General features: G+C 37.2%; 1 protein-coding gene across 3 annotated transcripts; it reads right to left on the bottom strand.

Moving 5' to 3' along the window:
• Nucleotides 1-934: 934 nt before the first annotated feature.
• On the bottom strand, nt 935-22253 carry STYX (serine/threonine/tyrosine interacting protein). Of its 3 annotated transcripts, none has more exons than XM_032236577.1 (11): nt 20521-22253; nt 16387-16483; nt 14069-14122; nt 13389-13486; nt 10654-10714; nt 8815-8851; nt 7181-7220; nt 7050-7100; nt 6383-6455; nt 5489-5573; nt 935-1377 (listed from the first exon to the last, which is right to left on the bottom strand). In XM_032236577.1, the coding sequence occupies exons 2-11, from the start codon at nt 16402-16404 to the stop codon at nt 1259-1261; spliced, it is 636 nt and encodes a 211-aa protein (XP_032092468.1). In that variant the 5' UTR covers nt 16405-16483; nt 20521-22253; the 3' UTR covers nt 935-1258. The 3 variants fall into 3 exon arrangements, with proteins under 3 accessions (XP_032092468.1, XP_032092460.1, XP_032092462.1); XM_032236569.1 differs by having other exon boundaries at nt 16387-16419; nt 20521-22252; XM_032236571.1 differs by having other exon boundaries at nt 935-1326; nt 16387-16419; nt 20521-22243.
• Nucleotides 22254-22971: the final 718 nt, after the last annotated feature.

Raw genomic sequence — 22971 nt, 5'->3', positions numbered from 1 at the left:
CATTCTCTCTGAAGAATCATAAATTGAACTGTACACCTAAACCTGAGTTCATTGTCTTGCTGAAGAATCATTGTCATTAAAATTGCTGATTCAGTTTCACATATCAAAGGAGCAAAGGGTACATTTGGGCTGCGTGTGTGTGCATGCTGTGTATGTATTTCACAGCCAAGAATATCAATTTATTTGGGGCAGTCTACAAGTTCTGTTTAGTCAGATTTAAGGATTTCCCCCAAAGTACATTTTTTTACAGTTCTTCCATGCTTTTCTAAATTCTTCTGTTATTGGATAAATAAGCACATGTTCCATAAATGTAAGCAAAACAATCTATTTCAAATTCTGATTCAAATAAAATGCTTCTGAAACTTGCGTATGTTATCCCAAACTGGGTAAAGCTGATTTTTCTTTGGGTAACAACACACGAACCCATTACCCATCACAAGAAGGACATTTAAATTGGCCTTTAGATTGTTACATGTACTAAAATATATATGAAAGTCTCCCAAAGTATTCTTATGAAGATGAAAATTGAAACTGCCAATGGTAATTTGTTGAAATGATATAAATGTCGTCATTGTCCTTGTTTTTATAATACAGGTAGTTCACAAGTTACAACCTTTCTTTCAATGACCGTTTGAAGTTACAATAGCACTGAAGGAAAGGGCATACATACAATCAGTTCTTGAAGACTTTGATAAGTGATTCCTACTTTTGTCTTGAAGCGAAGTGAAAGAAAATATTCATTTTCTATTTTAATATATCAGTGATGATCCCTACTGTGTTTTTATTTCAAGATACTCACACCAGTTTAATCTATTTTCTTCTGCCTGAAGCCTAAATTTGGAAAATGGAAAATACAACCCGTGGTTAATTTAAGTATTTTTTTTCTTTTCACTCTTCTTATAAATTACATAAATAATAATCTCCCAACACATGGTTTGCTTAAGTAATAATTTTATCAATACAAATAAATTTCAAGTATGAAAAGTGCATTATTGCAATAATACCTCTTTGCAAGTCCAAAACTTTGGGGTAAGGGTAAAACTATAAAGTGTAAAAAAAAACAATAAAACAATCAGTGCCTTCTAGTCAGTCAAGGAATCTAATACCTTAAAAATGTTGCCTTGTATGCTACTGAAGGAACAGGTTTGCATAAGGAAGTTAGAATCATCTTCCGTTTATAAATTCATATCTGGTTGTTCATCTTGCCAAGATTAGAAGCTGCTATAAAACTCCCAACAAGTCCAGGTATTTTCAGCTGTCAACCATTCTGAGCTGCTGCTTGTACGCTGCTTTCTTCCTCCTCTTCATGTGTTCGTTTCAGAGTTCCTATGAAGCAGGCAGTAAAATTCAAGAGATTAGGCAGTAAGAAAGTGTTTTCTAGGGAAAAAAATAGTTTGATAAGAATCAGACATTTTAAGTATTTTATTTTATTTGGCACATTAAAAATTCCTTCAGAATTTATTGTTAAGATGTGAAACAATTTTATATAAAAATATCCATGTTGAGCATACATAGTAGTTGAAATAGTTTAAAAGCAGATATTCTACTTACTGTGCAAAACTCGTTTTACATCTAACACACATCTCCTTGAAAGTCATTTCTCTCCCCCAGACTTCTCAGAACCTCAATCAGAAAGTCTCTCTTTACCTTAATTCATAGCACCTTAATTCATAGCATAACCACTTATATATGTCTTTGGCAGCAGTTATAACTAGAATTCACCTGCTGCTCCATTTCTGAAGACACTGAATGGTTCACAATATTAATATTATGGGAAAGGCGGAGTCAATCTCAAGAACATAGTCGTAGTACAAACTCAACCCGGACAAGACCGAGTGGCTGTTGTGCTTCCCCCCCAATAATTTGGCTAATATACCAACGCTTAGGCTGGGGGGTCAAATTTTATACCCCTCAGATAGGGTCCGCAACTTAGGAGTCCTCCTGGACCCACAGCTGACTTTTGATCACCAGCTGTCAGCTGTGACCAGGGGGGCATTTGCCCAGGTTCGCCTGGTCCGCCAGTTGCGGCCCTACCTAGACCGGGGGGCTCTCACAACAGTCACTCGAGCCCTTGTGATCTCTAGACTGGAATACTGCAATGGGCTCTACATGGGGTTGCCCTTGAAGTGCATCCGGCGACTGCAGCTAGTCCAGAATGCAGCCGCGCGAGTGATAGTGGGCGCACCGCGGTTCGCCCACGTTACACCTGTCCTCCGCGAGCTGCACTGGCTACCTGTTGGTCTCCGGGTGCGCTTCAGGGTACTGATGACCACCTTTAAAGCACTCCATGGTAGTGGATCTGAGTACTTGAGAGACCGCCTTCTGCCGATTACTTCCCTAAATCGACCAATTAGATCGCACAGACTGGGCCTCCTCCGAATCCCATCTGCCAGTCAATGCCGACTGGCGACCACACGGAGGAGAGCCTTTTCTGTTGCTGCTCCGACCCTGTGGAACGAGCTCCCCATGGAGATCCGTACCCTCACCACTATCCAGACCTTCCGCGCAGCCCTCAAGATCTGGCTCTCCCAGCAGGCCTGGGGATAGGCTTCCAATTCACCCGCCCGAGTGTTTGATTGTCGAATGAAAGTTGTGTTTTACTATATTTTCTTTGTTCACATATTGTTTTGTTTTTGACCTTGCACCCCCCCCCCCTGTGGTTGTAAGCCGCCCTGAGTCCCCTCAGGGAAAAGGGCGGCATATAAATCCCAATAAACCTAAACCTAAACCGTAGTGATATCCAAGCCATGAAGATTTATAAAATTGACAACCAGCAACTTGAACTGCATCCAGAAGCTAACTGGCAGCCATTGTGGCTTCCACAGTACACTTTTCCTCACTTAATATGGGCAATTGGGAGCAGAATTTCCATCACTATGCAATGCAATTGTAAAGTGTAATATGTGACCACATTCCTTAGCAGTGGCAGTCTCAGTAGTCAATGTTGCCATTGTTAAATGACTACCACATATCTTTAAGTAAGGGCTTCATGTGACCAGGACTTGCAACTTCTGGCTGGCCTCCCAACAAGCAAAGTTAATGGAGAAGCCAGCTGGAAACTGCAAGTCCCAGTCATAACAAACCTTTCCTTAGGCGGCTTGCAAACAGGCTGGCGTGAGAGTGGGGAAGGCTGTGATGCGAGCACAGGAAGGCTGGGGTGGACAGTGCAGTGCAAGTACAGAAAAGCCAAGAATGGATGGCATGCCTTGAGTGCAGGAAGGCCGGAGGATGGATGGCATGAACGCAGGAAGGCCAGAGGGTAGACACTGGCATGAGTACAGCCAGATAGGCAGTCATCTGCGTGTCAGAGACCTACACTCACACTGCTGCCCAGGAACTCCTTGGGAGAAAAAGCAGAAGTGACTTTTGAGAGTGACTTGCAACCTTCCATGCCAGCTTCTCCATTTACGTGGCTTGTGATAAGCCAGTGGAGAAGGCCACAAATCACAATCATATCACTGTAAATGTGAGCTGTTGTCAAGAGTCAGAATCATATAATGCAGACTCGCCTTATGTACTACTTGTTCAGCACCTTTAAACTTTGCATGCTGAATTAGAATTGGTAAGCAAGTACTACCTATAGTAGTGTTACAGAGGTGAATCTCCAGGTGTCCATAACTACCCAGGTTGTGCTTGTTGCATTAAAGCTTTTGGGTGGTCTTCAAGGGCAGCCCCTGTGTAAAATGCATTGCAGTAATCCATTATTGCAATGCAATAATGTGGGGGCAAGTGCTTCCTGATCCAGGAAGGAACACTAAAACTGGCAGATAATATGCCCAACTTGGCTGTGGCTTCCATTTTTCTTTTGAAGCAACTAGCTTCATGCAAAGACCTCCAACTTGCAAGCCAGCTTTCTTTGGGAAAATGCAAACCTATTTAGAGTTGATCTGTTGACTGAATTTACTTCAAAGTCTGCTGCCATGTGTTTTAATAGAATTCAGTCTAAGCTTTTTTCTTCTCATCCGACATATAGCAGTCTCTAGGCATTTGATCACCATCTGGCCCTGAAGATAAGACTGAAGATAAGCTTCATTTATTTCATTTTCATTTAGCAGACTTTTTTTACCCCACCTTTATTACTTTATAAATAACTCAAGGCAGCAAACATAATACTCCTTCCTCCTCCTTTTCACAACCCTGTGAAATGGATTGGGATGAGACACAGTAACTGACTGAAAATCACCCAACTAGCTTTCATGCATAAATGGACTAGACCTCAGTATTTCCTGGTTTCTAGGCAAACATCTTAACCACTACACCAAATTGACTCTCTATATAATGAAGGATCATCAGCATACCTAAGATAGTTCACCTTATGCCAGCATATGACCTTTCCTAGTTGGCTTGTGTAAATGTTAAACAGCCACAACAGAGCCCTTCAGGGTCTCAATGAATCTACAAAGGGCTTAGTTTCTCCCCATTCATCATCACTTATTGGAAATGACCACTCAGAAAGACAGCATTCTCCCACTCCCAACCCAAAATACCATGGGAAATTGGTATTAAAGGACACTGAAAAGTCCAGCATAATCAGAGGAGTCATAGTCATCCCAATCCTGCCAAAGATCACCAACAAGAGCGAATATAGTTTCATTCCCACACTCAGTGCCAAACAGCACAGAAAAACCTCCAAGTGCTTCAATGACCAGCTAAAAAGATGCAAATGATAAGCTGTCTGCAAGGAGTATAAATCCTTCCATTCCCCACTATCCTGTCCTTCAGAGCTGAAGAAGCTTCTGGGGCTGAGAAGAAAGATGTCTTCAAAGAAAAAACAAAGTCCAATTGCCTCCTGAAAAAAAGCACCTTTGGGACAACCCTGACCTGGATGACTGAGAATCTCTACAGACTCAGTTCCAAAATCAGGGTAAGAAAGGTCCAGATAAACTAATTCATCTAATAGTGACTGTAATCCAACCACTCTCCCTAGAAAGGGAATGTTTTATTTTATTTTATTTTATTATATGCTGCTCATCTCAATATTTAAAGTGACTCTTGGTGGCTTACAATGCAATATGTGAGATAAGTTGACAGTTACAGTTGAGTTAGCTAGATTAAGAATTGTTTTATTGAGGAGGGAACACACTGCTGTCTTGATCAAGGAAGGAGGCACCACCCTCTTCCCTCAAAAACAGCAACTTGGCTGCTTCCAGCAACTAGGTAGGATAGGAATCTAATTCACAGATGGGAGAGATAACAGCAGTAGATGACTTAGTCTACTTCTACTTGTTTTCCCAATATGACTAATTACTTTGAACAATGTTGTTAGATGGCTATCTGCAGATGCAGCAACAGTAGAAAAGCAAGCTTGCTTCAGTGCTCTTATCACTATGGTATAAACTCAAAGACAAGCCTTTTCTTTGTTTAATCATTGTCACATCACCTTTATGTTTCTAGAAGGTAATTCCCTCATAAATTAACAGTGAATATCCTAAGAACATACAGCATACATGAAAAAAGCTATAACTATACCCCTGTATTAAGACCTCACCTGTAGTAACTGAGAGTGATCGCTCCAGCTGCCTAGGTGACATCATCTGGATAGTTAACTTTGCTAGATAGATGGCTTCATATTCCTAAAACAAGAAGACTTGAAGAATTATACAACACTTGCAGGAATCTGTGTCAAGACCTTAAGACAAAAAGCAACCACTGGAAAAACCAACAAGAGCATATAAATATTATAATTCAGGGAAAATGAAATATTTCAGGAAACTGAGAAATAGATTTGGATGAGAGAAGGGAGATAAGCAATTTATTTCCACTGGATTAAATTAAATCTAGACTTGGGGGGTGGGGTGGGAAATCACTGTAGCTTCTTCTCTGGAGGAAGACTTGACTCTCTGTATCTCTTTACCGAATATTTCAATGAAAGGAGAACAAGTAGGCAAGTAGAAGCTGATTGCACATACATAGATAGCACACAGCTCAAGCAATCACCAAAATGCTATCTGAATCAGTATTAGAACATGGCATGTAAAAGAATGAAAGCTGTGGTTTAAAGAAAACCTGCAGCCATTGAAGATGACAGTTCATTGATGGTTACTCCAGAATTTTAACTATCTCTGCCATATATTTTAGAAATTCTATTAATGATCATAAAACTCCTTTTCATATTTAAGTAATATACAGTTTACATATTTTGCTTATCCACTCAAATTTTCAAACATTTAAATTTCACATTCAAAAAACCAGAATTTCAATGTCCAAATTAATATATTTAAATAAAAATAACCCACTACACTGGAAAATATAACCAACATCCAAAAAAGATGAATACTTTTCTTTCAAATCTGGACATAAATACATTTCAGACAATTAAGATATTACTACCTACAGAATTAGCAATAAAATCTACATTATCAACCGGAACAAATATTTTTACCTGAAGTTGATGAACAAATCCAGCATTGGGATTAATACAAAACCTTCTTTCTTGCACATATGTAAATGCATCCCTAGAAAAAAGAAATTACCCATTCATGTCCATTTCATTTGGTTTCTAATTTACTTAATAGTTTCTTTTATTTTTATTTGTTGTTTATTTGCTGTTTATTATGATCTCCACTTTTGGATCTTACAATATATTAGAATCTCTGTGCTAGTGTTAGCCAAGCCTACATTTGCAAAAAGGAATATGTTCAACATGTATCAGACTTTCATACTTAACTTCTCAAACTATTCTTTATATTGAAATTGCATACGAAATTCCTAACATATATATTATATATATATTATATATTCCTAATATATAATATAATGACATATCTTGGGCAAATTTACTGCTGATTTCAAATGTCCCATGCCAGATATAAATAAATAGCATTTTGTTTTATGCTATATCAGATATGGGACATTTAAAAGCAATAGTGGTGGTATAACGTATTAAACAAACATGGTTTAAACAAAGTTCACAAAAGTTAAATTTAAACAAGGGGATTAATTTCTGTGAAGAATCCAAGAATTTGCTTTGAAGATAGTTAAAAACATCTTAAGTATTTTACAAATCCCCTATCCTGAAATTCAACAGGCTATTTAGTAAATGTTCTTACCTGTACTTCACACCAAATGTTTCCATAATATATGCAATAACTAAGGCAGCACTGAAAACAGACAAATAAACAAGGTAAGATATGTTGGACATGCCTTATCAATGTTTCTTTTAAATGTGAATTTTTGTTACCTTCTAGAAATCCCCGCGTTCCCATGCACAAGAACTTTTCCTGAGAATGAAGAAAGTTACTTTACACTGGCTATATAGCATTTCCTCCTCTTGTATTATATTATTTACATTACAGTACACAGTACCACTTATCTGCAACATTAACAAGAGTGTTTATTAAGGTTAAACATAATATCAAAGAATTCTTGGAAATTGCAACCCCCCCCATACCTCAGTAATATTAGCATGGCAAGTGGGAAATATGCTTGGCCCATCTATTTGTGAAATAGTAGCAAGGTGTTTATTAAACCCATTTTGACAAAATGAACACTTGCTTCCAGCTGCCACTTGCCCTGGAGCTGCAATTAGAAGGGAAGCATAAACACAGCCTCTGCTTGTATACAGAAAGCTAATGCTGGAGGTTTTTAACAAGAAACTGGACAGCCACTTGTCTAAAATGGTATATAGCCTCCTGCTTGAGCTGGAGTTTGGACTAGAAGACCTCCAAGGTCCCTTCCAACTGCTGATCTACATTCTGATTGTGTGAACATACATACACATAATAGTATGAGCTATCTTGTAGATCAGCTGAGAAACAAAACACTATAGAAATTAAATCAAGGATTTATAAACCTTTTCAGAGACAGAATCTGTTCATGAAAAAAAAAAAACAGAAGCTCTTGATCTGCAAAATTGCAGCCATAATTTTTTTCATGGGAAAGCAAGATTGGTTCATTTCACTATGCTTTGGAAAAATTGCTATCCCAGCTGCATTCCAATGGCTCCACCCTTAGTCTCCCATGGAACCCTATCACATTCTTATAGGATTCCATGGACACAGCTTGAAAAACACTGATCTAAATCACAAATCAAGATCGACTAAATGCATAGGCTAAGAAACTTTATTCTCTTTGATTGGTAACTGAAGGCTACAGGATTGTGTCATGTAGTCATCTGTTCAAATTAGCCTCTAAGGCAAATATTGGCAAATATTAAATCACTGGGAAAAACAACTCAGCCTTTCTAGAGAACTGGAGGAGAGCATTCAGTGACACTAGTGAAAAGGGCACGGCTGTCAATTTTACTGTGGGAAGGGCAGGTTAAAAATGGAAATAAGAACACTAGGTCATATTCCTATCCTTACAGAAACATGCCTTCTTTGAAAGACTGTAATATTGTGCCATCTAACCTAATGTCGAAATAGAAATTGGAGACATCTGCAACCCAAGAAAACATCCATGCACAAACCTAAAGGGCAAGGGGAGGGGGGAACAGGCTACATTACCACAAAGCATCCATTGTGTCATTAAAATTCAACAATACCATGGGGGTACAAATGAGCAGGGTGCATATATGGGTGGGGAAGGCCCTGTACAGTTCATGCACTGCCCATCTTTGCTTTAAGGCATCATGACAGTAAAAGTTAATGCACCCTTATATACTGGCAAGAAACAATTTGTTCTCTAAAGTTTAAACTATTCTAGGTATCAAAGTGATCAAAGTTGTAAAAAGAGAAAAACATAACATAAGCCTTTAAATAATACTGGCCATTCTATGACAAAGTATTCTCTCATATACCTTGTATCTCTATATATTTAATATGAAAAGAAGCAACAATCTGTCCAATTTTCAGGCAAACAATTTAAGATACATACCTCCATTTTGTAAACTCCCATCAATAAACTCCTTAGTCTAAAGGAAAAAAACATACCATTCCTTTTCCATTTTATTAAACATGCTTACACTGATAGAATCACTCAGTTTTATTATATCACATTGAAGTAACTTCTGCACAAAAACTTAATATTCACAAAACATAATTATTTACAAAAATAATGTAATGTTAGCAATTGCCTATCTTCTTTGTATTTTATTTAAGCTGATTCTTGACGGTATAATACACAAAATAAATGCCTTATCAAAATGCATTAAAATGATTACTTTCAATAATAATCCAACTCACCTACAGTACATAGATTAAGTTATAAAAACTCAGTTTTTTTTTTAAAAAATCACACAAATATTACTACAGAATGCAATAAAGTCTGTAGGGAACTCAAATTACCTCCATTCTCTAAAAATTGTTGGAAATGCAATAACAAGATGAGATCAACAACATACTTTACATAGATGTGCTTAAATTGAAAAAAAACCAGCACATTTAATTATAGGGGCTTGAGGAGGGAAATAAAATGAACACAACTTCACTGTGACAATGCATGCAGCATGTATAAAAGGAGCAGCTTGCATTGCATCATACTGATAAAATTACTGGATTATGCAAACACCTGTTTTTTTATTTTAAATGCAATACTACAGAGAGTGAAAAGGAGATGCATCTTACAGATATCAGCATAGAATCCAATAAAATCTGTGGGCACTTCCAAGCTCCTCCAAATTGAATTTAGATTTATGATTGTGATAATTTTTGTTATATGTACCAATTTTATCATTAACTCAGTTATGCATGCAAGTACATTATAGACCACAAAGAATGGAAAAATAGCATTGCTATAATTGGACTTAAAGTTGACCAACGTATTTAATTTTGTCTGCTTTTTAAAGCATTTTTATTGCTGTTTGTTAAGAGTACTGCTAATTGTTTGCTTTTATTATTATATGGTGTTACAATACAGGACAGCATTCTGCAATTTCTATGGGCTCTGCATTTTCCTCTACTACTGGATCATGCCAGGAACAAAATTCAGAGGAAAACTGCTCAATAACATTGCTATGATTCCCTACCAATTTTCAGAACTTAAGGGAAAATAGGTGGATTAATTTTTTAGTATGCTTAATGCATATTAAAATCCCCTACTCCATTTAAAAAAAATCTGATTTGCTTGCTCCAGAACAATATAATCTACTGGGGAGAATCAATATAAAAATAAGTGCATAATAAACATCAATTGTATCAGGGAACTCAAAATCTGGACATTTCTAAATCACATGCTTCACAGTAAAATAACCGCTGAGAATGATATTGATTACAGAATGCATGTGATTGAAAAAAAATCAAATTCCACTATATTTTCACAATGTAAGTGTGAATAATTTTACTTTAATCTTTTTGCTATTCATCAAAATAAACCAACAAAAAATTAATAAGAATTGAAACCACAGAACAAAATGTTCACATTTGGATAAAACATCACGTATAGCTAGCTATATTTGATGTTTCATTTATTGATCTGAAAAGGTTCTATATGAAGGAATGATATTGAAAAGGCAACATTTTCTCCATTTGTTCTGTAATGTAAATTGCAGAATGGAAAATAAAGTTCATGTTTACCAAGAAAGTCATAATATGCCATGCTTATCAATACATTACGGTGTTTCATGTAATATGGTTAGTCATTGCAACTCTAATCAAAGATAGTTTATTTACCTGAATAATTTCTATTACAGATACTTGTTCACTCCTTTAGCATTACCCCTTCAGATCTAAAATGTATGCTTATGAAATAATTTAACTCATGATGATGGACACTTACCATTGGGAAAAACCTTATAATATTTTCAATGGGATTATCAGCAATATCCAAGACCAAATACCTACAATTAAAATAAGTGTGTTAAGTAAAATAGTCAGGACCATTCATTTTCTAGAGTGTTAAACAGCCATAAAACATTAAATCAAGGAGCTCATTGAGAAAGTGGGAGTAGGTTTACTCCCTACTCCCATTTTAATCTCTCAGAGATTAAACTTTTTACACTGCCACTGCATATTCTGATGATCCCTCCTCTGCTAAATAGTCTAAATATTCTAGACATAGACTTCTATAGAGCAAAATTAAATTAAATGAGAATTTCAGAAATCATAGTGCAATGAGGATTAATATTTTTCGATTCTACATTACTTCAAAACAGCTCTCAAGTTCTATTCCTACCACCTCCAAATAGTCTTTGGTAGAATTTTGGCTGAAATCTTGAGGAATTAATGTCAGCCAATAGATAACATGGAAGTAGAAAGATAAATATAGGAAGTCTTCAACCTATGACCACAATTGAGCCAAAATTTTCTGTTGCCAAGAGAGACAGTGGTTAAGTGATTTTTGCCATTTTACAACCTATCTTGCCACAGTTGTTAAGTGGATCAGTGCAGTTGTTAAATTAGTAACACAGTTGTTAAATGAATCTGGCTTCCCCCATTTACTTTGCTTGTCAGAAGATTACGAAGTGATCACATGACCCTGTTGTAAATATTAGTCAGTTGCCAAGCATCTGAAATTTGATTATGTCACCATGAAGATGCTGTAGTAGTCATGTGAAAAACGGTTACTTTTTCCAGTGTTGTGGTAACTTTGGTCACTAAAGAAACTGACATATGTCGAGGACTATCTGTAGCCTGCATTGTTATAAATCAGGTATTTATGTTTGACTCGTAGTATAGCACATTTGGTACAGCTAATGGTTTACAAACTAGTGGCTTAAGTTGTTCAAACCTCTAATACAGGGGTATCAAACTGAAGGCCTGGGGGTCATATCTGGCCTGCAGAGTGCTTAGATCTAGCCAGAGGAGCTGACCTGGAAACAGCGAAGGACTGGCCTGCAGTGCTTATGGCAGTAAAAAGGTAGCTCGGGAGCCCCCACCCCAAGCTCCATTTTCACTGGCAGAGGGTTGGAGAAGGCTGTTGCAGCCGAAAATGGAGCTTGCGAGCCCATTTTCATTGGCAGAGTGCTCAGACCACCAAACGCGTGATGTCAAGCTGGCCACACACACCCCAGCCCCCCTCCCCCAAGGTCAAACACAACCCTGATGTGGCCCTCAATGAAATCGAGTTTGACACCCCTGCTCTAGCAAAAAAAAAAACATTTAGCAATGTTGGCGTTTCCAGCTTCACGTTTGCAAAAAATGCAGAAGGCATTACGTTATGTTCTTTATGAAGTAAAAGAATTACCATTAATTCTATCATCTGTAATGAAAAGTATTTCGTGACCCGTCAAAAGCGCGGAGGACAAAATCGTGCTCGACGAAAGCGCGCATGTGACATCATCACAGCACGACGAAAAAAATTAAAAATTGAAATAAAATTAAAATTAAAGCAAGCCGATTCACATAAAGGTAAGGGTTAGGTTTAGGGTTAGGGTTAGGTTAAGGCTTAGGGTTAGGTTTAGAGCGTTAGCGTTAGGTTTAGCGGTAGGTTAAGGGTTAGCGTTAGGTTTAGCGTTACGTTAACGGTTAGGTTTAGGGTTAGATTTAGGGTTAGGTTAAGGGTTAGTTTTAGGGTTAGGTTTGGGGGGGTTAGGGTAAGGTTTTAGCTTTATTTTTACATTTTTCGATCACAGCGCAATGTTTTCGTCGCGCTGTGATGACGTCAAATGCGCGCTTTCGTCGAGCGCGATTTTGTCCTCCGCGATTTTGTGGTGGAACCAAGTATTTATATGTTACTGAATGAGATTTCTTATTAAACCACTGTAGCTAATATTTGAATTAAGCAATTGAACAGTAACTGAAACCCAACTGATTTAGGAAGTTAGCAAAATTCTGTGTATCAAGTTCTAAAGAAAGAATAGATGCCTCATGTTCCCTTATAAAGCTACATCAAAATTCGTTCCAATGACTGCATCTAAAGCCCTAGAGCAGGGCTCCCTAACCCATGGCCCATGGACTAGGCTGCGGCATGCCAGAAACCAGGCCATGTAAACAAGCGAAGCCCCATACATGGGATGCAGGCAGCACGTGAAACCATGTCTTCTGCTTTGCAGAAAACCTTTTCTCCACAGAATCAGTCCCTGGTGTCCAAAGGTTGGGGGCTACTGCCCTAAAATAATACTACAAATAGGACTGACCTACTCACTTCATATGAAACATTTGAACATTTGGAATAAAGACTAAAAAGTCACCTGGATAACTATTTGGAATTATGAGAACTAAAAATGTTTACTGTAAAAAAAAAATCAAATTTTTGACATATTTGATAGAACATGAAGTACATTACTACAACATATATAACATTTCAAGATTTTACCTAATTTTTTCTCTGCATCATTCTCATCTTAGGTAAGGAAGAAAACAGATAATCTTACACATCTCTTTCCAATACTTTTATGTATTAACACATGTTACTGTATTGGAAAAAGATGTATCAGTTACTGTGAAGTATAAATACACTTATAAGAGTGTAGAAATGATATAGCATATACTATCCTAAAAAGTACACATTGTATAACGTTTCAATAGAAATAGAACTGTTTTCAAAGCAGAATTTATTTAAGATTTTCTTACCTAAATAACTGCTGGAAGTTTGGTTTAATAAAGTTTGCTTCAATGTTTTGTCTTATGCATATTACATGAGTGATCCCATGTTTTTGAAGTGTAGGTAGCTACAAAACAAAATTATGAACAAGTGAAAAATTCCATGTATGGCTGATACCAAGCCAGAAAGAAAATTTAAAACAATAGAACTGCATTTTAGTAGCTAATAGTTAATTAAGTAATTAATAGTTATATATGAGATGGCCAATAAACAAATTTAATAAATACATAATAAAAATATTACACTAAAATACCAATATAGAATACGTCTCTTTCATCTCCCCCACCCCCAAACATATCTGAATTAAACAGTGCATCTGCAGGAAGTATAAATATCTCTAAAGTCAATCAATCCTGCAACTATTTTTTATTTTTGTTGAACTGTTTCCTATACCCTTTCCCCAGGCAGAAATCAGAGATACTCAGCAAAAAATCAAAATGCTACAACAATATTTAAAGGGTACAAAGAACAGCATGGTATATATATTTTCTAATAATTAAGGTGCATTGTATATTTATACAAAATCAAAAACGTTTTCTTAAAAAGAGAGATTTTCAATGCATGACAGAAATCCACAATGAAGTGGGGGAAAGCATCTAGATAATTTACATGTAAACTACTCAGCGTAAAAAGGTTATAGGCAATCTACCTTGCTTTTCATAGCTGAAGAATATGGGCCTAAGAATAAGCCAGGTAAAATTTCCTAAAAAAAGAGATAAAGAACGAACAGTGGGTAAGTGGATTGGTGGAGTAAAACAAACACAAATACAAAATTTACAAGGTACAACATTAATGTGTAATAAGAATTATATTATTGCAATATCAAGATTAGTCTTGAGAAAAACACAAGCCAATAGGTGATTTATAAAGGCCAGGTTTATTTTCTTGTAAATCAGCACAGAGCTAAAAGAAAATACGTCACAGCCTAACTACATGTTATATTACAAGAGAAACTCCTTGATCTTCGTGCCCAAAGACCACGCCAGAATTCAAATGACAACCTCATGTTTGGTCAAGCTTAATGAATTCAGGCAGAGTACAATAATTGTTTTATAAATTTTATGAATTTGCTCTTTTTTCTGGGAAGTTAGTTAGTACATTTTTCTTGGAAAAAGAAAGGAACATGAATAAGTATGATTGCAACCCTGACTTCTAAAATGCCAAGAACTGTTTGCTTTTGTGCTAGAATATGTTGTGCTTCTGTTCCTCCTCAAACTCATTCTGGAGCAATCCTCTAATTCATAGAAGAAATTCAAAACCTTAAAAAATTTGAAGGGAGAAAAATATACACATCCAGACTGTCCCTATATATATTTTTCAGTCTCAATTTTCATTACATGTTTAACCCATTCCAATTTTCACTTTTATTTTTCCTGTTCATGTCAATAACACCTTATTTTCCTCTGAACTTGGTAATTTATAACAAAGATGAATACACTTCTATTACACTGTTGTGTAGAACCATTTCTCAAAATACTTTTTCTGGTGATGCTCCTGTCGACAAGGAAAATTCAATAGGCCAAACATTTCTTCATGGCATCTTTAAGTAGGAAAATGAGTTTCTGTCTGCCATGCAACAGTTAAAGGCAAAACAACCTAGACAACGCATATTCTCTGTTCTTTAATTTAATGCTTATGTCTCCTTAAGTGCCCACTAGGCCCTTTAGCTATTTTCAAGCTACAAAATATTAACAGTGAAACTTTCATGCTAAGAATGGAGTGTAGTCTAGAAAAATGTATTTCATTTCAAAAAAGTTAATAGAGAACCCTGAGCTTTATCCAGAATTGTGCCCAACTAACCAGAAAAAAGAACATTTATATTTAGTGCAGCATTTCTCAACCTTGGCAGTTTGAAGATGTATGGACTTCAACTCTCTGTATTTCCCAGATAGCTATGCTGGCTTGAAAATTCTGGTGACTGAAGTCTACACTACCAATTTAGAGAGTGGGCACATAGCATCCACAAAGGACTACAGATTTTCTGAGAGGCTAGGAATGAAATGAAGATTAAATGCCTAAGGTAAATACACTTGCCCATTTTTTTAAAAAAATGTGCATAAGCAGAATATAGTGATTCTCTTTTTTTTTAATATGATACAACTTTTGTGCTTGTTTGTGTATGTGCATATCTCTCTGGTACACATTACAAATGGATATTTTGACTATGATGGGAAATGGGGAATGTGTATATCTATTAGACTTCAGCCTTTATCTCTGCTTTTCATTTAGTTTCTGTTAGCAGTTAAGTATCTTATTCAACTTGCCTTTTGTGAAATGGCATTTAAAAAAGTATGAGTTCAAAAAATAGACTTAAGATTTTAACTAAAACCTCACCTGTTGATTTGATTAGAATTCTTGAACAAGATTTTTTTTAAAATTATGATAACTTCCCTTCTGTTCTGTTTTGAGAAATTTTTGCAAGTAGTTGTAACTATTTTGAGACAATTCATTCTTAATAACAAAGCTTGAGTACCTAGCTATATTCCAGTCCTCTGAATTCAGAGAACAGTGACAGAAATGTGTACAGAATATATAATGTTCAGGACTGGCAGAAGTAATGATTATTGGAATAGCCTAGATTAGCAATTATTTGTAGAGCTCAGAAGAAAAGGCCAGATTAGGGTCTAGAGTCTGTAGCTCTTTCAATTAGGTATATTTCAAAAGAATAATAATATATTGTAATCCTTTGCCACCCTGAACTTCTTGGTTACAAATCTACAGTAATAAGTAGATAATAAAAAGCTATTTTTAGGACAATTTCCCAGACATTTTATAGGAACCATCCTTCCTTAGTGTTGCTGGAATTTCCCCCACCCCTTTATTTATGGTTTGCAATATGTAACAAACATGAAATGAATTTTCCAAATCAATTTCTTCATTGCCTAATGTTAGATGTCAGCATACATGTTCAAGAAGTTGCTAAAGCCCTGCAGCAGCCCAAATACCTGGTAAATAAAACTTTCATACCTGCATCTCTCTTCTCATTGGATATGTCCAATCCTAAGTGGAAGAAATAAAACACATTTTCTCATTTGAATATTAGACCAGTCAAAATAGTGAGGTTCTGGAAAAAAATGCAAGATGAAAATGACAGGTTAAATAAGCTAGCAAAGTTTAGGTTTGATCTTATAATTTTTCATTACTACAGTTATCCTGGAAAATATTTTATATATTTATGAGGACTGTAATGGCATAAAAAATCCTCATTTGTACATGAAGCAAAATACAATCTGGACACTGAATCCCAGCTAAACTTCAACATTATATACTATTACCAATTTGCAAAAAAAAAAGAAAAAAAAACCCTCAACCCTGTTGAAATATTAGTGGTTCAGAACAGTTATGGGAAGAAAAGAAACATGTAAATAACCCTGGAAAATGTTTTAAAGAGGAAATGCAATATTAAGAATGTTAAGACTATGTGTTGTTAATTGAAAGATTTCCAGAAATTTAATTTTCTAAATATAATAAGTCACATCTCCCACTATCTACCTAATCACTTTCTCTACAAGTCAAGGCCTTGAGTGAAATATTACTAGTAACAGGCCTAGTGCACATTTTGTGCTAAACCATCATTATTATGCATCACTTTATCATAACTGACTAAAATCATATTAACAAATTAAATAAACCTTACTTTATAAGTCTCAACATCAACATGTAACACAATAAGCTACAAATAAGCCACACATATTTTAGAGCAATGTTTAAATCCAGTTATGCCTCCCTAGCTTAAATAATCCATTTCTTAAATTAGCAAATAAAGAATGTTAAAAGAAAACAAACAAAATGTTGTGACATATAGGAACTTTTCCCTTATTTTGAATTGGTTCAATTTGTACATCAATTTGCTGCCCATATACATGCTCAGTGAAGACCAATATAGAGATTCTACACCAGAACAGCATTTAAGCATTACATTAAATTAAATACTACAACACAGGTAGCAATTGAAAAAGAGCACTGATTCCCCCCAAACTGCAAATGTCTGGCCAATATACAATAAAAAACCAGATTAGCTGGAATATTTGTGCTAATAAAAAGCGCACACTACTCTATAATAGTTCATCTGATATTACTTTTAGTGAACAAAACTGCATAGAAATTTAATAAGTAAATAAATCTTAAGTTTCTCTGTCATTAGAGCAGAGAGCAGTATTGCAATATAAATATTTTGAAATGCTTAATATAAGATAGCGAACAGCAAATTATATGTTTTAGTAATAACAACAGAGATGAAAATGTAGAGCATAGTCTTGCGGAGCGTTTATTTGAGACACAAGTAGAAGGCATTTAAAGATACAGCCAAGCTGATGAAATACAGTTATTAAAAAGCAGCAGCAGAAAAAGCAGACTACCATATTCACTATAACCATTACTTTGCAAGACCTGGCTGGAATATGAATTATGAGCAAAATGACATATGTCCTTCCTCCTAGAGTGAGAAATTCAGACAAAGAAATAGATAATATTCTCCTATAGACTACCACAAAGAGAATCACATTAATCAGAAAGTAATAGACTAAAGCCTTAATTTGGATCCTCAATATGACTTGATTCTTGCAAAAAAACTAATTTATCATAAAATATTATCCTGAGAATTGGTTTGAGATGCATACTCTAAGCTGCCCAAGTCTTAATGGATACTAGTTGCCTCGAAAACAGATCTCCACAATTCCATAGAAACTAACATCTATTTGAAAACCCTAATGCAAAATGTTTCAAATTTGAAATGGTTTAAACTCTAAACTTAAAAGGCCATTTTCAGTTTGCCACAATTCTGACCTTACTCATAGTGTTCCAATGCTGACCATACTGCAAATACAGGATTTTGAGCTTGAAACAGAAATAATAAACTTCATCCAGAGTATTTTGAATATATGGAATTCAGCTGTAGCGTAGCGTTGAAAGAAGCTAGAGTAGAAATTAATTTTATAGTATCACTGATTAAAAATTAGAAACAGAAATCTGCTTTTAATAACAAATATGGTGTTCTTGTGAGAACACAATAACCATCTGAAATTGGCTAAAATGTTAAGCCTCAATTTAAAGGCTAGCATTTTAAGAGGAACTACATTAGATCTAAGGCAATGCCTTAATTTCAGGCAATAATGGACTTTGCTCTAAATAATGGACAAAGTCCACAATGGAAAATCCAATCTGTGTTGTCTCTTCTCAAAAGTTATTACTCACTAAAATAGTAAGATTAAATATAGGTTTAATCTCATATAGGCTTCACTGGTGTGTGTGTTGAAAAATCCTATTTCCAATTGCAAATATACATTAGACTTTCATCTAATATGCAGAAAATGCTAATTATGGATTTTCATTAGATATATTGCATGAACTGCCAATATTAGAATAATGGTAAGTTAGTACCCTCTACTGACTTCCCTTGCTGACTTGGTTCATAAATATCTAGTCCAATATTTGGAGTGAATTTATCTGGAGTTACATTAAAAAAAAGTAAAATTCCCATGCACATTCTATCTTCTAACCAACTGCCATTTAGGTCCAAATCTTGCCGAACCATATTCATCATAATTTTTTAGCAGTCTCCATCAAAAGGTAGAGAGATAAAGCAGTCAGTCAGACCTATTTCTACCAATTGTACTGAGTTCAACTGCTTGCTTGTTAAATTTGACTTAACTGAAAATTATGCCTCTTGGCTATTATAATATTTACCCAAAATCCACAGTTGGACAATATCATAATTAGGGCCAATCAAAATAGCAGAAAAGAGCATGCAAGCTCTGAGTTCTTCACCATTAAATGGCATGGAAAACAATTCTGGCTGGTCCCAATAAAGGAATTAACAATATACATTTGGATTTCCCCCCCTTCCTGTGGACCAATGCAGGTTTTTTACACTATAATTTTGATCAGCGGATTGCAATATTCTATCCTATATTTTTTAAAATGTAAATTTATAAAGATTTAGTCCCCACAGTTCTGGTAATTAAAGAAAGTTTGTGTAATCATCTATGCCACTATAATGTTTTTTTTTATTTTTTGGTACTATTGTTTTAAAAATTTTTGTACAACTGTTACAAAATTATGCATTTCAAAACAATTTGGAAGGAAATGAATAGGCATACCAATCTTATCTGCAAGACCAAAACAGCTTATATGCTATTCCAGTTCCTTGAGTATGAAAGTTAAGTAGTTAATATTTAAAGTGATTAGAAAGTTCACAGCTTCTTCAAGATTAGTCAGAATGCTATGCTACCCCCTGCTGTGATAGCATTCAATATAGAGATAAAGGGAAGCATAGAAATGCGAGCAGGAACAATATAAGATACTTAAGCATGTCAAAAGGATGGGCAACCTTTGAGTGACTGGTAGCAGACACACTTCACATGCAATTTTGGCATGTTTCCTAGGGAACTGTAGTGTCAATTTTCAACTGATTAATTAAAATAAGATTTGGGGGGCACAACTGGATCATTTTATGTAAGATGTTAAAAGGAATGGGGGGGGATACCTGCATAATGACAACCCCCTCCAAACTGCTTTAAGCAAATTCCCTAATAATAGGGGTTTTCTCATAGAACAACTCTAGATGGTGGTAGTGCTGTGTGCCTGCATGTCATTAAATGGGTGTGCGGGTTCCGGGAAGATACTACATGGCAGCAATCTGATTCTCCTCATCTACACCGAAAGGCTAAACTAAGACACTCCACCTCTTTAGTCTAGTCTGTCGCTGAAGGGGGGGGGGGAATCAAACCATGCAGGAATAACAGACGCGTCCTCTTGACCGAGGCTCCCTTCCTGTCACTCCTCCTCTTACAGGCAACAGGATATTTAAAAGGCAGGAGGACGGGCTCTCCAAACAAACCCTGTGACCCGCGAGGGAATGTTTATTTAACGCAGCCGAGCAAATACAAGGAGATTCTGCTTCCCGCCACCTGCCTAGCAAGTGGAACACCTGTGCGCGTTGGGGCTTTGAAATAGAGCTGCGGGCGGGCGCGGAAGAGCACGCGAGCGAAGGCGCCTTCCCCAGTTTTCAGCCGGGGAAGGGGATTCGAGAGGTTTCACCCCAACGGGCGACGAAGGCTGCGCTCCAAGGTGCCGCCTTCTGGGCGAACGGCTCTCGCTCACCTCGGAGTCCTCTTTGGGCTGCGGCAGCGCGGGGAAAACCGGCTTGGCGAGCTCCATGGCCGGGATGGGCCGGGTAGGGCGAGGCTTCTTTCCTTCCTTCCTTCCTTCCCCTGTGCCTCTTTTCTTTTCCCTCTTCGGTCAGTCAGCGGGGCAGAGGGAGAAGGAGGTCGGTGGGCCTCGACGCTCGAGCGGCGGTGGCCAAGGGGCTGGCAGGGAACCGAGGAAGATGATGATGACGAGGAGGAGGAGGCGGCGGCGGGGGCTCGCGCCCAGCCGCCATGCTGTTCGCAGGCTACCCCTCCCCCTCAAAGGCTGGCAGGCAGGCGGTCGGTCGGTCACTCCTGGCTCCGCTCGCAGACGCCGTCGCACGCGCGCTCTGCTCGACGCCTTTCTCTCCCCCCCCCCCCCGTTCCCTTCCCCTCCTCTCCCCTCACGCTACCCTCCTGGGCTTTCTCCAACCGCCGTTTGCTGCCCAGGTCAGTCGGGATGGGTGGGGACGCCGAGGGGCGTGGCATTGGAACGGGGTGTGGTGTTGACGGAGGAGGAGCCGCCTCTGCTCGGGTCACAGGCGGGAGGAGGCGTGGCCGAGCGCCAAGGTCCCGAAGGGGTGTGTGACTGGAGTTTGAGAGGAAGGGGCGTGTCGGAGAACAGAGAACGCGCTTGTCCTCCTTTTGCCCATGGTGACGCGCATGCGTGATGGAAGGAGAGCGGCTGTCGCTGCCTCGTGCACGGATGCGGGCAGGCTCCCTCGCTCTCGCGCGACAGCAGCCCGCTCCTGAAGGTTTTTTTTTCCCCCAAACCCGATTCTGTCCAGAAAGGGTCCTTTTTATATTTGATGTGCCTTTACTCAACCTGTCTTGCCAACAGAGCCATAGGATGCTTTTAATCACCTCTGCCTATGTTAGGAGCCATTGACGTCCCAGCTTATAACAAAAGATTTGCATAATTTCATTGTGCATCTTCTTTAGCTACATAAATAACTGGGACAGTTCCCGTATCCGAAGATGCAACTAGTTCTAAAATCTTATTTTGCTTTGGACAGATGAACATAGAACTCCATCTCTATGTCGGGTACTGCTCGCCTTAATTCTGCTCTGTTCTGTGAAATCAGCTGCATCAGTTTATGTAGTTTTTCAAACCACTCAATGTATGTCAAAAATGGTATTAAAAACCAACAAAGGCAACTTGAGAGAAACAATGTACAACTCTGATTCGTAAGAATGCAAAGTTCAGAGCTCTGTATTTACTCTAACAAACAAGACTTATAGAGGTTTTCCCTATAGATAATTTAACTTGCTACAGTAAAATAATACAGGATTAAATTGATTTTTGGACTAATCCAGCAGGTTAAATGTTCTTTAAATGTTCACCCTGTTTATTCCTAGAGGACGTAGAATTACTTCCACATTCCTTGTGGAAGTAATTAATTCTAAGCAAAACAATACTCATATTATTCCCTACCTGCCCTGACATTTTTTATTTAGTGTATGCATATATTGCCACCCTCTCCCCATATCCTGTTCTGCTGTTTAGTTGTGGCTGGGGTGTATGTAAGAGGTATTTCTGGGGGGGGGGGGGGATGAGTGAAGCATGTTGAAGTGTGTATCAAGAAATTTCTAGGAGGGTCAGATGTGATCATCATCCCATCAAATATATATTAAATAGTTCAATCCTGACTGACTCAAGATTGACAGCCTTCCTACAATGCAGAATGGAGAACTATAAAGGCTAAACATGAAAACCGATACAGAAAGCTGTATAATCACTTTATATTGTTATGTGTGTTTTGTATTTTGTTTTGTATTTTTCTTCTTGTGTTTTGCTTTCTGTTTTTAAAGATTAAAACATTCAATAAAAACTATTTAAAAAAATAGACTGACAGCCTTCTATCCTTCCAAAATCAGTAAAATGAGGACCCAGATTGTTGTGGGCAATATGTGGACTCTCTAAATTACTTAGAAAGGGCTGTAAAGCACTGTGAAGTGGTACATAAGCCTAAATGCTATTGCTATTGTGCTGCAGTGATATAGGAAGATGCAAAACATACGATCACTTTCAATTCATAGTGTGTGGAAAAAGGCTATGGTAAACCATGCCTGTATTTTTATGAAGAAAACCATATTGATAGAAAATATAAACATCCATGTTTATGCTCCAACCACTGATGCATAGTCTGCTGATGTTGGAAACATGAAAGATAATGTAATCTGACTGTATGGCTTAGGAAACTGAAATGAAGACTGATTTATCAATTTCTGCAACTACAATTATACTTAAAGCTCAGACTGTCTTCAAACAACCAAAACATCATCTTTGTACACAGACATTACTAGAATGAATGCATAGAAATTAAATTCACTAGGCATTCATTGATGTTGATTGTGGGAATCTGGCAAGGAAAATTGCAAATCATGATTACACAACCATGGGATTCTGCTGTCAGATTAGTGG

The sequence above is a fragment of the Thamnophis elegans genome, chromosome 1, assembly GCF_009769535.1.
Source record: "Thamnophis elegans isolate rThaEle1 chromosome 1, rThaEle1.pri, whole genome shotgun sequence".
Lineage (NCBI taxonomy): Eukaryota > Metazoa > Chordata > Lepidosauria > Squamata > Colubridae > Thamnophis > Thamnophis elegans.
This window is presented reverse-complemented; position numbering and strand designations above follow the sequence as displayed.

What these genes read in the sequence shown, in the direction of transcription:
- STYX (XM_032236569.1), bottom strand. Translation starts at nt 20,577, where the DNA reads ATGGAGCTCGCCAAGCCGGTTTTCCCCGCGCTGCCGCAGCCCAAAGAG. An exon ending in CAATGAGAAGAGAGATGCAG is followed by an intron (nt 14,123 to 16,386) that starts GTATGAAAGTTT and finishes CTCTTTTTTTAG; the next exon opens with GAAATTTTACCTGGCTTATT. An exon ending in CTTCAGCTATGAAAAGCAAG is followed by an intron (nt 13,487 to 14,068) that starts GTAGATTGCCTA and finishes TTTGTTTTGTAG; the next exon opens with CTACCTACACTTCAAAAACA.